The sequence below is a fragment of the Trachurus japonicus genome, chromosome 14 (assembly GCF_045865225.1).
Source record: "Trachurus japonicus isolate A0001 chromosome 14, Traja_1.0".
In the NCBI taxonomy this organism is placed as follows: Eukaryota; Metazoa; Chordata; class Actinopteri; order Carangiformes; family Carangidae; genus Trachurus; species Trachurus japonicus.
The window spans coordinates 348,069-366,249 of NC_140920.1; the positions used below are offsets into that span (position 1 = coordinate 348,069).

General features: G+C 42.8%; 1 protein-coding gene across 1 annotated transcript in view; it reads left to right on the plus strand.

Moving 5' to 3' along the window:
* Positions 1–4,140, plus strand: part of nsg2 (neuronal vesicle trafficking associated 2) — a 28,265-nt gene extending 24,125 nt beyond the window's left edge. The window contains exons 3-4 of the mRNA XM_085796964.1: positions 1,380–1,490; positions 3,890–4,140. Coding sequence (XP_085653090.1) covers positions 1,380–1,490; positions 3,890–4,132 — 354 coding nt within the window. The 3' untranslated portion in view covers positions 4,133–4,140. The remainder of the gene's footprint in view (positions 1–1,379; positions 1,491–3,889) is intronic.
* The last annotated feature ends 14,041 nt before the right edge of the window (positions 4,141–18,181 follow it).

An 18,181-nucleotide genomic window follows, 5' to 3' on the forward strand; every position in this document is an offset into this window, starting at 1 on the left:
CAGTGAACTGAGACACTGGGAGCTTCCGCTACAAACAAGCTTAAAATATAGACTTATTTAATTTTTTTCGGGACAATTTCTCATGTCGGGGCTTCAATACAAGAGGGACATTACAGACGAGCAGCATGGAGGTATCTGGATGTTTTTTGGTGTGTCTTTTTGGACCAAGAAAAGTGAGCTCCGTTCTCAACCGTCATATGGACATGCAGTGCTGCACGGAGCCACGCTGTAACTCAGAGAATGAAATGCATTATTTTTAGGGCTGTCAGAGTTAACGCGTTAATCGCGATTAGATTAATTAAAAAAATTAACGCGATTAAATTTTTTAATCGCGGTTAATCGCGGCCCATTTTGTCCTCTGTCTGCTGGACTGGAGGACTGGAGTGTGGGACCTCCAGTCCAGTAGGTGGCGGTAAGGCACCTTCAAGTTGGTTGCTACACAAATATACACAGTCTAACATATATCCACAGCTCTATCCACTGATTTTTTGACGGCTTTGTTGTCAACAAATGCACATGGCCATGTATTGATTTTTTTGACAGCGTTGGTTGTCAACAAATGCACGTGGCGATGTATTGATTTTTTGACGGCTTCTGTTGTCAACAAATGCACATGGCCAGGCAGAGGCGTAGCAAAGTAAAGGGCAATTTCCACTGGATGCAATTCGTTTCAATTCTGTGTGAGTTTCATGCATCATGTGTTATGATTAGGTACTAGGCCTGCTAGGTCTGGTCTAAAAGTTGTTTGTCTAGAGATTATAACACTTTGGAGGGTTGAAAGTCCAAAGCGCCATATATAATATTTTTAATAGAGATTAATCGCGAGTTAACTATGGGAAAAATGCGATTAATCGCGATTAAAAAAATTAATCGTTTGACAGCCCTAATTATTTTACATCTTATATATGTTATGTTATGTTATGTTATATAATAATCAGTAGTTAAACAGCAGAGTGTGTGTGTGTGTGTGTGTGTGTGTGTGTGTGTTGCTCCTGTCTAACCACCTGAGTCGTTCATCATGACAGAAACAGTTTGCCTTGAGGAGCCACTGACCTCAGTCTGCTGCTTTACCATTCATTATGACACACACAGACACACACACACACACGCACGCACGCACGCACGCACGCACACACACACACACACACACACACACACACACACACACACACACACCCCAGTGAGCTGAGCAGTGTGTGTGTGTGTGTCCAATTTTTCCCTGTTAAAATGGTTTTCTATGGAGTTTTTCCTCAGTGGATGTGAGGGTCTAAGGACAGAGGATGTTGTTATTATGGGATGTAAAGCCCTTTGAGACAAACTGGTGGTAAAAACGGGCTATAGCCTACTAATAAAGTTGCCTTGTCTTGCCTTGTGTGCAGGTGACCGTCCTCATCCTCCTGGCTCTGGCCTTCCTCGCCTGCATCGTCTTCCTGGTGGTGTACAAGGCCTTCACCTACGACCACGCCTGCCCCGACGGCTTCCTCTACAAGGTAACACCTGATTGGCCCGTTATCCTCTACAAGGTAACGCCTGATTGGCCCGTTATCCTCTACAAGGTAACGCCTGATTGGCCCGTTATCCTCTACACGGTAACGCCTGATTGGCCCGTTATCCTCTACAAGGTAACACCTGATTGGCCCGTTATCCTCTACAAGGTATCGCCTGATTGGCCCGTTATCCTCTACACGGTAACGCCTGATTGGCCCGTTATCCTCTACAAGGTAACACCTGATTGGCCCGTTATCCTCTACAAGGTATCGCCTGATTGGCCCGTTATCCTCTACAAGGTAACGTCTGATTGGCCCGTTATCCTCTACAAGGTATCGCCTGATTGGCCCGTTATCCTCTACAAGGTAACGTCTGATTGGCCCGTTATCCTCTACGAGGTAACGCCTGATTGGCCCGTTATCCTCTACAAGGTAACGCCCGATTGGCCCGTTATCCTCTACAAGGTAGCGCCCGATTGGCCCGTTATCCTCTACAAGGTAACGCCCGATTGGCCCGTTATCCTCTACAAGGTAGCGCCCGATTGGCCCGTTATCCTCTACAAGGTAGCGCCCGATTGGCCCGTTATCCTCTACAAGGTAACGCCCGATTGGCCCGTTATCCTCTACACGGTAACGCCCGATTGGCCCGTTATCCTCTACAAGGTAACACCTGATTGGCCTGTTATCCTCTACGAGGTAACGCCCGATTGGCCCGTTATCCTCTACACGGTAACGCCCGATTGGCCCGTTATCCTCTACAAGGTAACACCTGATTGGCCCGTTATCCTCTACGAGGTAACGTCTGATTGGCCCCTTATCCTCTACGAGGTAACGCCTGATTGGCCCCTTATCCTCTACGAGGTAACGCCTGATTGGCCCGTTATCCTCTACAAGGTAACGCCCGATTGGCCCGTTATCCTCTACAAGGTAGCGCCCGATTGGCCCGTTATCCTCTACAAGGTAACGTCTGATTGGCCCGTTATCCTCTACAAGGTAGCGCCCGATTGGCCCGTTATCCTCTACAAGGTAACGCCCGATTGGCCCGTTATCCTCTACAAGGTAGCGCCCGATTGGCCCGTTATCCTCTACAAGGTAGCGCCCGATTGGCCCGTTATCCTCTACAAGGTAACGCCCGATTGGCCCGTTATCCTCTACACGGTAACGCCCGATTGGCCCGTTATCCTCTACAAGGTAACACCTGATTGGCCTGTTATCCTCTACGAGGTAACGCCCGATTGGCCCGTTATCCTCTACGAGGTAACGTCTGATTGGCCCCTTATCCTCTACGAGGTAACGCCCGATTGGCCCGTTATCCTCTACACGGTAACGCCCGATTGGCCCGTTATCCTCTACAAGGTAACGCCCGATTGGCCAGTTATCCTCTACAAGGTAGCGCCCGATTGGCCAGTTATCCTCTACAAGGTAGCGCCCGATTGGCCCGTTATCCTCTACAAGGTAACGTCTGATTGGCCCGTTATCCTCTACAAGGTAACGCCCGATTGGCCCGTCTGTTACCTTAATTTCTTGTCAATATTCATCACCGGGGATGAAGATGAACTTTTTCTTCCTCCTCTTCTTCACCGTGTCGTGTTTAGAGTCCGTCAGTGAACCGTGTGGAGTGTTTCTGAATTATAGAGAGAATCAGTTCTGCTTCTGTTCCTCTTGTTCCTTTTAAACCAACACTAAGGAACTTTTCAACCTTCATATAATATTTTCATAACTTCTGTGATGGTACATGGACTTACAACAGGTTGCATGACACCTCTGTCATGGCCTGATGGACAGTTTCGACCGTGACGTCACCCAGGCAGGTCACAAGCACATGCACAAAAATCATAACAACAACGGAGAAGGATGGAAGGAGCTGAGGTGGTAGCCTCGTTTCTGGTTTGTGTGTTTGTGCACATGGCGGCTGATTGTAATCCTGCTTGAGTGTTTTTTTGTTTTGTTTTTTTTTTACTTTTCACGGCATTGTTTAGCGGCGTGATGGATCCCCAGTGTGTCGAGGTGCGCTGATATTTTCATTTGGCCGCGATGACTCAAACCCCCTCTGAATCTCCTCGGTGCTGTAGACTGCATCAATGTCTGCACCTCATCGTCGGTCCATTTGTCGTACATCTTCCTGCTGTTTTCTTGTTGTTTACAGCGGTGTCTGCTAGGCTAATGCCCCTTCTGCCGGTTGTTTTGGTGCTTTCTGGTAGCGTCAGAGCTGCTCTAGCTTTAGCCAATCAGCGCCGGGTTAACCTCGAGCCCCACCCAGGAGCTTTTCAGGGCCGAACGTAGTACCTACCCTGGAGTAGGTACTCCGTTGGCCCCCGTAAAAGTTCCTGCAGTGGAAACACGCCTATATAAACCCTTTCTCCTCTCTGTCTCTCTGTCTCTCTCTGTCTCTCTGTCCGCAGCACAAGCGCTGCATCCCGGCGTCTCTGGAGGCGTACTACGCGGCTCAGGACGCCTCCTCGCGGGGTCGGTTCTACACGGTGATCAGCCACTACAGCGTGGCCAAGCAGACCACCTCGCACTCTGTCTCCCCCTGGCTGCCGGGAGGGGCCGGACAGCAGCCGCCACCGCCGCCGCCGCAGCAGCAGCAGCAGCAGCAGCAGCAGCAGCAGCACCATGACGACAAGGGCAGCCAGGGCCACTGAGACACACACACACAACACACACAACACACACTGACATGAGCAGAGAGAGAAAGACAGACAGACAGAAAGAAAGAAAGAAATAAAGAAAGAAAGAGAGAAAGAAAGAAAGAAAGAGAAAGAAAGAGAGAAAGACAGACAGAAAGAAAGAAAGAGAGAAAGAAAGAAAGAAAGAAAGAGAAAGAAAGAGAGAAAGAAAGAGAAAGAAAGAGAGAAAGACAGACAGACAGAAAGAAAGAAAGAAAGAAAGAAAGAGAGAAAGAAAGAAAGACAGAAAGAAAGAAAGAAAGAAAGAGAAAGACAGACAGAAAGAAAGAAAGAAAGAAAGAGAGAAAGAAAGAAAGAAAGAAAGAAAGAAAGAAAGAGAAAGACAGAAAGAAAGAGAGAAAGACAGACAGAAAGAAAGAGAAAGAAAGAAAGAAAGAGAGAAAGACAGACAGACAGACAGACAGACAGAAAGAAAGAAAGAGAGAAAGACAGAAACAAAGAAACAAAGAAAGAGAAAGAAAGACAGAGACAGAAGGAAAGAAAGAAAGAAAGAAAGAAAGAAAAAGACAGACAGACAGACAGAAAGAAAGAGAAAGACAGACAGAAAGAAAGACAAAGACAGACAGACAGAAAGGAAGAAAGAGAAGGACAGACAGAAAGAAAGAAAGAAAGAAAGAAAGAAAGAAAGAAAGAAAGAAAGAAAGAAAGAAAGAAAAAAGAAAGAAAGAAAGAAAAGTGTAGGTGGACACACACACACACACACATAAGAGAATATGTAGAAGTCTAGACAACAAAGACGCACTAACAGCAGCTACATGTATAAAGTCAGTGTAGAGTGAAAACATGCATGAACACATGAACACACACACATAATTAGACCGTCCTCTCATTTACTTTGTCTGCCCATCAAAGGGATAGTTCAACATTTTTGGCAAATTGGCCGGCGGAGCAGAGCCGTGAGCTGCTCAGAGCTACGCTACGGAGGCTCATGGGATTTCTTGGTTTCCCTCATCAAACTCATCAAATACACAATCCAACAACTCCATAACAAGAAATCCCATCAGCCTCCGTAGCGTAGCTCTGAGCAGCTCACGGCTCTGCTCCGCCGTTCTAAAAACAGCTTAATAACGAACCTACTGCTATGACTATAGGGATTATGGTGATGGGCCAGTTTGACTAAATGTTGAACTATCCCTTTAAATCTGCTCTTATCTCACACACATACACACACACACACACACAGTCTACCCCCCCCCCCCCATCTCTGATTATCGACTGTGTCATGATATATTTATTTTTTACTGTAACGTGTGGATGTTTTCTATGTGATTCCTCTTTGTACAAAAGCACGAGTCAAATGTTTCTGAACTCTTTCTGTTTCTCCGGTGTGTTCACTGTAGTTACTGTATATACACACACACACACACACACACACACAGACACACACACACACACACACACACACACACACATCAGTATGGTTTTGTATTGCTCTGATACATTTCTAAGCTGGAACATCGACTGGATGAGTTGTTTTTTCCGTCCTGGTTGTTTGATGGTTCAGTCTTGTTCATAGACCTGAGCAGTTTCCTCTGTGTTTGCATCGTAGTAGCTTTTATTAGAGGAGCTTCTTCTTATTCTTTTCTGTTTTTATTCCCTTATTTATTTATTTTTACCTCCGGTTCCTTCCCTCGTAGCTGAATCCAACACAGTGTTTCCTAGGTAACACTTTACTTGAATAGGTATTCATCAGATTGACATAACAGCTGTCATAACCATCAATGAATACTTATGACAGCTGTGGTTAAGTGTCATTCGGTAAGTTATGTCACTTTTGATGCAAAGTTGACATTGTTTGAGATGTCCTTGTTATGAGAACTTGACATAATGTTTAAAGTTTGTCCATTAGGTCTGCTATGACAGTTTAAATTGTCTTTATGTCAAGTTGTCAGAACAAAAACATCTCAAACAATGTCAACTTTGCATCAAAAGTGACATAACTTACCGAATGACACTTAACCACAGCTGTCAGAAGTATTCATTGATGTTTATGACAGTGTTATGTCATGGTATCTTATGAATACCTATTACAGTAAAGTGTTACCGTGTTTCCTTCTGTTCATAGACTCCTCTACTGTGACTGTGACTGGCTGTTTTCATTCTGTGATGTTTGATCCACCGTCTGCCAGAGCTTTTCTCAGATATTGTGATGTCGTCAGTTAAAATGTACTGTAGCGATCGATACCCGGTGTAATTTATCAGTGTGCATCCTCGCCCCCCTCTCCTCTGGGTTTGAATTCAGAATAAAACGTTGAGCTGTGACCTGTGTGTGTGAGTGTCAGTACTGCTCCGTCCGTCCTCTAACGCAGTGGTTCTCAACTAGTCTCACGACCCACTTTCATAGAATTCAAACCAAGATTTTCTTTTTAAAGCCTTTAAAAACTAATTTAGCTCTTTATTGAGCAAAGTGCATTTCAGAGCACATGAATGAAACTGAGGAGTTACCATGACAACTGCATGTACGGAAGTGAATAAAAAAATATCAAACTGCACAAAATGGAGACCAACAAAACGATATATTTGACTTCTAATGCATCTCTGCATTCAGAGCATGTTCACTAAAGTGAATAAATATCAAATTGCACAAAATAAAGACCCACAAAACAAAACCAGCTTCACTGCATCCAGGCCACATTAATAAGAAACTGATATCTTTGCATTCAGAGCAAATGGAGCAAATAATCAGAAAGTGAGGAGGAGCATTACAACTGCATGTGTTCACGTGTCTCGTGCCTTTCAATATAAGTTATTTTTCAAAATAAAAGACATGTCCAACATCAGATGTGCATTAAATATTTACTTTTTTGACCAGCTTTTCCACGACCCATCCAGAACGGGTCTAGACCCACTTTTGGGTCCCGACCCACCAGTTGAGAACCACTGATTTAGGGCATTTAAAAGAAACATGAGCTTTATTCTGACTCAAGAGGAACTTCACTGCATTTTATATCAGACAGACATTTTTAGAGCATTTATTGTATGAAGTCTTTTCAGATCTGGGATAATAATAATAATGCAAGGAAAACATGTTCATATTCATTCCTTTCTCATTCATTTTTGGGTCCCGACCCACCAGTTGAGAACCACTGCACTAATGCAGCTCAGCCATTACGACAATGTTCCTACACCTACTCACAGTCTCAGCACATTAGGAAGGTGTTTGTCTCTCTCTGTCTCGGCTCGGCTCTGCACAGAGAGATGATGATGATGAGCAGCTGTGATTGACAGGCTTATAGCAGCAGCAGCAGCAGCAGCAACAACAGCAGCAGCAGCAGCGTGTGAATGTATAATTGATGCTCTGACTGAGCCTCTGTCAGCGGCCGATAACGACTCTGCTTCTCTAATGTTTCTAACGCAGCAGCAGCTACAACAACAACGACCGAGTCCTCACTGACTGACACCAAGACTGGATGCTGCTAATTAGAGTCTTGTATTCTAATGAATCTGTCAGCTGTCGTAGGCTGCTCCCTCTGGAGGTTTATAGTATTATATTTATACAGTAGCGTTCACACACTGTTCAATAACAAAGACACGAAAACTGAATGAGTTTAAAAAGCAGCAGCTTCAAACGAGCCGGGTGGGTGGTGGTGGTGGTGTGTCCTCCATGAGGAGAGGATGTTAGAGGAAGGTGGAGGGTGATGGGAGATAAACAGAAGAAAGAAAAAGAAGAAAGAAAGAAAGAAAGAAAGACTAAGAAAGAGAGAAAGAAAGACAGAAAGAAAGAAAGAAAGAAAGACAGAGACAGAAAGAAAGAAAGAAAGACAGAGACAGAAAGAAAGAAATAAAGACAGAAAGAAAGAAAGACAGAGACAGAAAGAAAGAAAGAAAGAAAAGAAAGAAAGAAAAAGACAGACAGAAAGAAAGAAATAAAGACAGAAAGAAAGAAAGACTAAGAAAGAGAGAAAGAAAGAAAGAAAGAAAGAAAGACAGAAAGAAAGAAAGACAGAGACAGAAAGAAAGAAAGAAAGAAAAAGACAGACAGAAAGAAAGAAAGAAAGACAGAAAGAAAGAAAGACAGAGACAGAAAGAAAGAAAGAAAGAAAAGAAAGAAAGAAAAAGACAGACAGAAAGAAAGAAAGAAAGAAAGAGAAAGAAAGAAAGACAGAGACAGAAAGAAAGAAAGAAAGAAAGAAATAAAGACAGAAAGAAAGAAAGAGACAGAAAGAAAGAAAGAAAGAAAGAAAAAGACAGACAGAAAGAAATAAATAAATAAAGACAGAAAGAAAGAAAGAAAGAAAGAAAGAAAGAGAAAGAAAGAAAGACAGAGACAGAAAGAAAGAAAGAACAAGACAGACAGAAAGAAAGAAAGAAAGAAAGAAAAAGACAGACAGACAGAAAGAATGAAAGACAGAAAGAAAGAAAGAAAGAAAGACAGACAGACAGACAGACAGACAGACAGACAGAAAGAAAGAGAAAGAAAGAAAGAAAGAAAGAAAGAAAGAAAGAAAGAAAGAAAGAAAAAGACAGACAGAAAGTAAGAAATAAAGAAAGATTCATGTTTATAATCACTGTCCCTCTCTTTGTAGTCGAATGGAGCAACTTGTTAGCAACTGCCTTTCTGACCACACGTCAAAGCTTCAACATTCACCAGTAGGGGATTTAAAGGGACAGTTCAACATTCACCAGTAGGGGATTTAAAGGGACAGTTCAACATTCTCCAGTAGGGGATTTAAAGGGACAGTTCAACATTCACCAGTAGGGGATTTAAAGGGACAGTTCAACATTCACCAGTAGGGGATTTAAAGGGACAGTTCAACATTCACCAGTAGGGTATTTAAAGGGACAGTTCAACATTCACCAGTAGGGCGTTTAAAGGGACAGTTCAACATTCACCAGTAGGGGATTTACTGACCTGGTTTATGTCCTACAACTAAAGCTGGAACTCTCTGAAGCTTCTGTTCACCACAGACCTGATCTGAGGGGTTTCCCCAGAAAGACTGTTAGACCAGGGAACAGGAAGAGATGGAAGAGCTGACGTAGTTCAGGGTTTACTGGCAGACTCTATTATCTAATAATTTATTACATTATGACTTTCATTATGTTATTCAGGACGAAGGAGCGATGTGACTTTCCTCTGACTTCCTGTTTCCACCTGGTTGTTCTGTACCTATCAGCACACACACACACACACACACACATAGCTACTGTATGGCCATCTGTGTCATTCCTCCCTCTCTCCTGCTGCGTCTCAGCAGTCGGTCCTCAGAGGAAACAGAGGGAAGAGAAGGAGAGAAAGACCCTGAGGAGAGGGATGGAGGGATGGAGGAGTGGAGGGGAGGAGGGGGTCAGGTGAGTGCAGCAGACTGGAGCTTCACTCTGACAGACTCTGAATTCAGACTCAAACTCTCATTTTGTGTCTTTTTGTGCTCAGTTTTTTTCCTTCAATGAAAAATTAAAAAAAAAGATGAAAGAATATTTTTGCTCTCCTCGCGGCGGCTGCACCTCTCTGTGGCTGTTTGGACCTGAGAGCAGAGCTGCTATTGAGCTCCCGAGGGAAGAAGAGAAGAAAAGAAAAGCAAAGAGCAGCACTCAGTGACTTTCTGCCTTTGCTCTGTAAAGTTTGTTGTGGAGACTGAGATGATGGAAAACACAGCGTTTGAACTAAAACGCTGCTGATTAATATAAAATCTATACTTTGATGTCAATCCAGGGTTTGAAGTGAAGTGAAGTGAAGTCTCTGGTGTAAACAGTTTTTCTGCCGGTCAGAAATGAGTTTTCATCTGAGAAACAATCAAACACAAAACAACAACAGAAAAATACAAACCAACGTTGTTCAGTTTTAAATCAACCATGAAGAGGAACTCTGCAGGATTTCCACCTTGACTCTGCTCCAACAGCCTCAGATAAGACTACACATACACATGGTAACATGGTAGATGATAAATAACCTTATCCACCGCTCAATGGATTGATTTCTATGGAAGCGTGTTGCATTCACTTGAGTAAGTTTTTCTGACTAAGTTTTTTTTGTTTTTCGGGGTAATTTTTTTCTGACTTAAAGGGACAACGAGGAGTTTTGTAAAGCAAAGCGTTTCCCACTACATTTACCATGAGCCTCAGCACGCACGGTGAAAACAGTGAAAAGACGTCGGACGTCTTGCCCAGAATGTTTTCATTCATCAAGAATTAAAGTCAGAGGTTGGAAGACGATCACATACCGTCGTAGTTCCCACCATAAACGGAGATTCATACGGCGGCGTTATTCTCATGACTCGCCACGAAACCGAAAGTAAAGAAACGCTGGTCGGCTCGCCCAGCATTTCCACCACCACTAATAATAACAAAATAACCATAGAGACAAAACCATAGATTTATCTAAAATGGACCATTAACAAGTGGTAACGGAGATTCATCCACATTAATATCAGACTTTTTTATAACCGAATAAAAACTCCTCGTTGTCCCTTTAACAAGTAACGTTTAACCGCTGCAGTGAAGCCTCCACTTCATCACGGATCTATTACATCTTAGATCCATGAGACACATTGTTAAGGATTTTTATTCAAACTCCACTTTGGTTCAGGTTTCACCGTTGCTTTATTTTCCGCCTCCAACACGTAGAAGCATCAACAAACTTTTCAGTTGTACACGTCACATCCGGGAGCGTATAACAAACATCCTTCAAAATAAAAGTACTACTCCTTTTCTACTACTTTTCCTCAGTGGATGTGAGGGTCTAAGGACAGAGGATGTTGTTACGATGCCATGTAAAGCCCTTTGAGACAAACTGTTTGCAAAAACGGGCTATACAAATAAAATTGCCTTGCCTTGCCTTACTCATAACACAATGATTAAAGGCGCTTTCATACATCCATGGATATGCTTCACAAAAAATACAGTCTCATTTTCACTGTGTTCCCATTAATTTCAGATTTATATTGAAAGGAAACGACCTGTTATTACAGAACTCCTCCTCAGAGAGACTCACACCTTTATTTTGAAATCAGTCCTTACGTTACCTGCAGGTGGAGGAGCTTCTCACGGGATTTTGAAATCTCGTTAAGTCAGAAAAAAATTACCCCAAAAAACAGAAAAAAAATTAATCAGAAAAACAGAAAAAATTATCCAAAAAAAACAAACACAAACTTAACTAAGTTATTTATGTCACACCTGGCAGGTAACACCAACAGGAAGGACTGTCTAGTTTTTGTTTTTTGTATTTGTTATTGTGTCTTGTAATCTCATATGGGATGGGCCACAGTGGTGGCATGACACGAAAATAAAACATTCATTCATTCATTCATTCACAAACAAAAATAAATTACTCAGAAAAAAATGTTTTTTTTTTTTTTTTTATTCAAGTGAATGCAATATGCTTACGTAGATTTCTCACTGGCTGAGGAGAGGAGGGTTAGAGACACAGGACTGGAGAGTTCAGAGTTAAATATATTATTACTACAGTAGATCCTCTATGTGTGTGTGTGTGTGTGTGTGTGTGTGTGTGTGTGTGTGTGTGTGTGTGCGCTCTTTGTTCTGACCTACTTCCTCTCTCCCATTTAGCATCAGATCAGTTCAGTCCATGAACTCTTTGTGCTGCAGACGATTCAACATGAGTCCGTTCAGACAAAGAGGTGGAGGGAGGTTAGTTGTTGTTATTCAGGTCATCGCAGAGGAGAAAAAACAAAGAGGTCAAAGGTCACAGGGTTGAACATGAAGCTGTCACACTGTACTTTCCTTACGCACACACACAGATTGAACGCAGACATACTATGCTCACAACACAGACCACAGTGAATACATGCACACATTCATTTGACAACACACACACACTCGGCCTGTGTGCTGTGTATGTGGGTCAGTGGGATAATCTCTGGTCATATTCAGGAGCTGAGACAGTTTGTGCTGCAGCTGACAGGATTAACCAGAGATGATGAAGTTAAACACCAACCTGGATTCATCTCACTGCAGCTCACAGCTCACAACTCACAGCTCACAACTCCTTCATTTACACAGACTGGACACAGCTCTCTGACCCGAGGAGCCTCGTCCACGTCCACGTCCACGTCCACGTCCATTTGTTTATTATTAAGATCCCCATTAGCTGCAGCAAAGCCACAGCTATTCTTCTTCCTGGGGTCCAACAGCATCAAATATACCGTTGAAAACACAAAACATAAACATTATAAAAATTAAAAACAAAAAACAAGTGAGCGATATAACACCTTAACCTAACAAAACAAAAACAGAGTAAGTGTTTACATTTCTTAACTGTGCTTCATTCATTCTTCGTTATATTAATTGTTCACATACTAATCCTATTACCCACATTTCTACATATCATATATGTATAATACTGTACATCATTACACATCACACATCATACTTGTATATACATTCATTCTATAGAATATACATTATAATAACACATATCATATATCCATTGAAATATACTCCATATATAAATATACCATGTTGTCTTACTTTGATAAATGCTGTTTTATTAATATTTTGAATTTCTTTGTGTTTGTGGTGAGTTTGATATTTTTCGGCAGTGAATTCCATTCTTCCATACCTCTATACAAAACCGTACGCTTGATGGCGTTAGGTCTTGCTTTAGGTGATGTAAAGTTTCCTACAGCTGCATGTCTGCTGATATATTTATGACTCTCTGCATTAAAAGCCAGGGCCCGTATTCCTGAAGATTGTAAGAATCCTCTCAGAGCTCCTAACTTATCCTAAAAATTCCTAGCAAGGAGTTTTAGCTTAGGAGTGATTCCACAACACTCTCAGAGAACTCTGAGCGAGGAGTGGACAGAAACTCCTATCTTAGTGAGGAGGTGTGGTTGACCCCCGTTGCTAGGTATGAGTCATCATTTCAAACGCTGTGATTGGTTGATCCTAAAAGTTAGATAAAGAGCACCCGCCCCATGTGTTGAGGCTATAGTCCTCACTGCAGGTGGCCCCGGTTTGAATCCCTTGTGGAGCAGTCCTATCCTGCATGTCTTTCTGCCTCCCATTTCCTGTCTCTCTCTCAACTGTTCTGTCAATTAAAGGCCAAAATGCCCAAAAAATATACTTTAAAAAAAACTAGATAAAAAAATATACTTTTGGTGATAATGGGCAAAGGATGGACCCTCAAATCGATAAATTTAACCATAAAATCCAATCTTATGAAGACTGTGTAATTGTAAAAATTATTTCACATAAAAGAAAATATCTGTTAAATGAATAGTAAGCTATACTTTAAAATTATCCTACAAAATGTGTGAAAACTTGCACAGTATTCACATAGTGAAACTTAGATTTATTTGCTTATATTAATTACCATGCTGGTCATTTTTGCACTTTCAACTTTCCAACTCAATTTGGTATTAACAAGGGTAAAATGGCTCAGCTTTAATCAGTGTCTGTGATTGCTGAGCGGCCTATAAGAAGCAGTGTTGGTTGGCTTTGAAATCTACCACAAACCAGTGAACAGCAATAGAGAAGAAAAGAACAAGGAAACCCAACTGGACAGAGGAACAGGAACAATCTGTAGCGTTTCATTAATTCACTGACATCCAGTGTTTGGAGAATATCTCTCCTGCCTCTTCTGTCCACCATTTTGTCCTCTGCTTAGGGAACTCCTAAGCCACTTAAAAGTCCTCTTCCCTGCTCTTAACAGATCCCACCTTAGGAGCTCCCTTAGAGCTAGGATTCTTTAGGAATAGCTTTTATCTTTACTAGGATCTACTCTTAACTTTTAGGAGAAATTCTAAGAAAACATCATGATTCTAAGAATTTTCTTAGAATTTGGCCACTAGGAGCAACTCTTTGCACTAAGAATCTTTAGGAATACGGCCCCTGGTTTTTAAACAAGATAACAGGTGTTTTTAGGACAGATGTTATCTTGTTTAAAAACCTCGCTTTTAGTTTTAGTTAAACCTTGTCCATGTCGTCCATGTCCTCGTCCACGTCCACACTGTCTCATCTGTGCTTTAGTTTGAGCTGTGATGATTCAACACATGCTCCAGTCAGCAGCTGTTTAAAGTCAATAAATACAACATGATAACTCACTGTCATTATTATTAGAGGAACATCAGATCATAATTAAGATTAAACTCCATTTACAGTTTTTTACTTTCGGTAAAACAACATTTTTAAAACTTTGGCAAGGCAAGGCAATTTTATAGCCTGTTTTTACCAATGGTTTAGGCAAAGGGCTTTACATGGCATCATAACAACATCCTCTGTCCTTAGACCCTCACATCCACTGAGGAAAAACTCCATGGAAAACCCTTTTAACAGGGAAAACCAGGAGAAAGCTCAGGGTGAGCAACAGAGGAGGGATCATCACCCAGGACGGACAGACGGGACAGAGATGTTGTTACAGACAAGAAAACAGTTTATAGTTTATGACACAGAATGTGGGAAACATGTACCCCTTTTCCACTGGCCAAAAAACTTGTTTAAACAATCGGCTTTTGGTGGCAGTGGGAAAGGCGCACCGACCCGCGTCAAACGACTCGGCAAGCGACGTGGGTTTAAATCGGCTTCAATCAGCTCGGCTCCAATCGGTTTGCAGGGGGAACGCATATAATGGATATAACATTCAGACATCTCTTGAAGCAACACAGCAAACGCTTCATTCAAAACTATATAAACTCTTTGAAAAACTGTATTTTTCCTTCACAACTCACCGCCACCTGCCGTGTGCCAAATATAAGACACTGTCATCTAGTCTTGCATTTCTCTTTGTAGCATGCTGTAAATAAAACTATGAACACAAATGTAGTGAGGGAACATTAAAAAACCCAGACACAGTTACATGAGTAAAATGACAGTATTTTGCTCTAAGTGTCTATTCCGTCTTCTGTGTGAGAGGACGTCCTCTCTGGTAGCAGAGCGTGGAGCAGCTCAGAGGTCGCAGCCTCCTGCAGACTCAGCACATGGTGGATAACATGTCTAGATCTTATCTGTCACATTTCCCCTATTTCTTCCTCTTGCCACTCCCTGTGCTCTTTGTCCTCCTCTTTCTTTCTTTTCTAGAAAGAACACTGTTTTGTTTTGTTGTGTCTTACATTGCATGTTATTCTTGCTGTTGTGTTGTATTATATTGTGTGTACTGTTGTTGTTTGGAAGGCTGCTTGTGACACCCAGCAGCCTCTCAATCCCTTCTGCTGTGTCCTCAATGTCAGTGTGGCAAGGTGAAGAGGGCCCGGGCGGGGATTGAACCCACACCTCCCGGGTAAGAGTCACGCACGCTTGCCAGTCACCCAAAGGGACATCCCCTTGGCCAAGTAGCCAGGGCACATGATCAACTGGAGGCATTGTGACAGGACCCGTCAACTGTCACATCAGCACAAACCAACACTCTACTCTCCCTGGAGGAAGTGTCTGCAGACCTGAGGAGACTGCGTCCTGGCAAGTCGGCTGGCCCTGACGGTGTTTCAGCTAGACTCCTTAAAGGGATAGTTCACCCTAGAATGATATTTCGCTCATTATCTACTCACCCTCATGTTGACTAAGGGCTGGAAGAATTTTCAGAGTCCTCCGTCCCTTCTCTGAGTTACAGGGGGTCTTGGCGTAGCAGTGCATTTCAATGCAACGGTTGCAAAGGGACACCAGAGCTCTTCGTAAAAAAACACACACAAAAAAACATCCAAATACCTCCATGATGCTCGTATGTAATGTCCGTCTTGTGCTGAAGCCCCAAATTGCGTAATTGTCCCGAAAAAAATTAAATAAGTCCACATTCCAAGCATGTTTGTAGCATTAGCTCCTAGTGTCTGTTCTTCCGCTGCCAGCGCGCATGCGCAAGGTTCTGGCTCGTACAAATACGGCTCAGCAAAGAAATGCAGCTCGTCCTCGACATCAAAATCTTCAGCCATGGCTAAAATATGTTTTAAGAGGCCAAAATTGCACGAAAAAGTGTTGTCTCGGTGCAAGGCAGGCTATTACGAACTGCTTCTAGTCCTTCGCCGGGGTAAACAAGGAAGCGAGTCGGTCTCAGTGCGAACCTTGCGCATGCGCGCTGGCAGTGGAACCGGACAACAACACTAGGAGCTAATGCTACAAACATGCTTGGAATATGGACTTATTTAATTTTTTTCGGGACAATTACGCAATTTGGGGCTTCAGCACAAGACGGACATTACATACGAGCATCATGGAGGTATTTAGATGTTTTTTTGTGTGTGTTTTTTTACGAAGAGCTCTGGTGTCCCTTTGCAACCGTTGCATTGAAATGCACTGCTACGCCGAGACCCCCTGTAACTCAGAGAAGGGACGGTGGACTCTGAAAATTCTTCCAGCCCTTAGTCAACATGAGGGGGAGTAGATAATGAGCGAAATATCATTCTAGGGTGAACTATCCCTTTAAGGACTGTGCTGCCCAGCTGGCTGTGCCTCTCCGTACCATCTTCAACCTGAGCCTGTAGTCATGTAGGATCCCTCTTCTCTGGAAGACCTCGTGCCTGGTGCCGGTTCCCAAAGTGGCGAGGCCAGCAGGAATCAGTGACTACAGACCAGTAGCCCTGACTTCTCATGTTATGAAGACTCTGGAGAGACTACTACTTCGCCACCTTCGACCTCAGTTACAGCATTCTGTGGACCCCTTGCAGTTTGCATACCGGGAGAACATTGGGGTGGACGATGCAATCATCTACATGTTGCATCGGATTTACTCTTACCTGGATGAACCTGGGCGATGTGTGAGACTGCTGTTTCTAGACTTTTCCAGTGCCTTTGACACAATTCAACCTAGTATTCTGAGAGGAAAGCTGGAGAAGATGGGAGTAGATCCAACCATCATCTTGTGGGTCTATACTGTAACTATCTGACAGAGCGGCCACAGTATGTGAGGCTGGGGAATTGCATGTCAGACACAGTGGTGAGCAGTGTAGGAGTACCACAAGGTACTGTGCTCTCACCTTACCTCTTCACACTTTTCATTGCAGATTTCACATCCACATCTGAATCTTTCCATGTTCAGAAGTACTCTGACGACACGGCCATAGTGGCATGTGTGAAGAAGGGACAGGAAGATGAATACAGGGACCTGGTGGGGGCGTTCACAGACTGGTGCAACAAGAACAACTTGTTGCTTAAAGCAGAAGTAAGTGATATATTTGTGTTAATATAAGTCTTAAATAGTTATATCTTCCGACAGCAATCACTTCTATAGAGTGTTTGGTCTGAAACACGGGTCTGTCAGTCCCAACTCCGTCGGCTGACAAGAAGTTATGGTGCGTTCAAGGCAACCCGTAACTCGTGTTTTTCCGACCTGTGAAGTTGTACCAGTTTGATCAGAAGTTACGAGTGGCCGTTCTAGTGACTTTCACAGGTAAAACTGGTCAGAAAAACACGAGTGGGTTGCCTGGAACGCTACAAAGTCGTAAGTTGTGACCTGAAGCTGTAATTTACGATTTCAAAAACCTGCCTGGAATGCAGCATTAGCGAAAACCACCGGATCGCTTACTTCTGCTTTAATACATCAAAGACCAAAGAAATGATTATTGACTTTGGCAGGTCCAAGAGATCCTTCCGGCCTGTGACTGTGGATGGGGTGGACATTGAGAGGGTTCAGTCATACAAGTACCTGGAGTACACCTTGATGACAGGCTGGACTGGTCCGTACACACAAATGATGTGTACAAAAAGACACAAATCTGATGATGTGATTTGTTTCCTGTTTGCTGCTCCTCGCCTGTTTTATTTACTTCTATTTAAAGGCATTGCATGTCTGAGCTCAGACTTCATTAAAGACTTTGATGTTGAACTTTGACTTGGTTTCCTGTCTGATCCCTGAGTTTGAGTCAATCACCAGCTGCTTTATGACAGTTACACAGGCTCCATGTGTAGAGACGATATTCTATCTCACTGCTCCTGTTTTTACTGTCACTTTATTGTGGTACTTTGACCTGAGTAATAAATTATATTGTTTTCATGTAAGAGCATGTTTATGAACGTCAATAAATGAACCTTGAACCTCATAACTGGAAACAGGTGACGTGTCAGAGCTGATGTGGCTCAGAGAACAACTTGGTAATCCAGAGTGAAACGTCTTGACTTTGGAGACGGTCG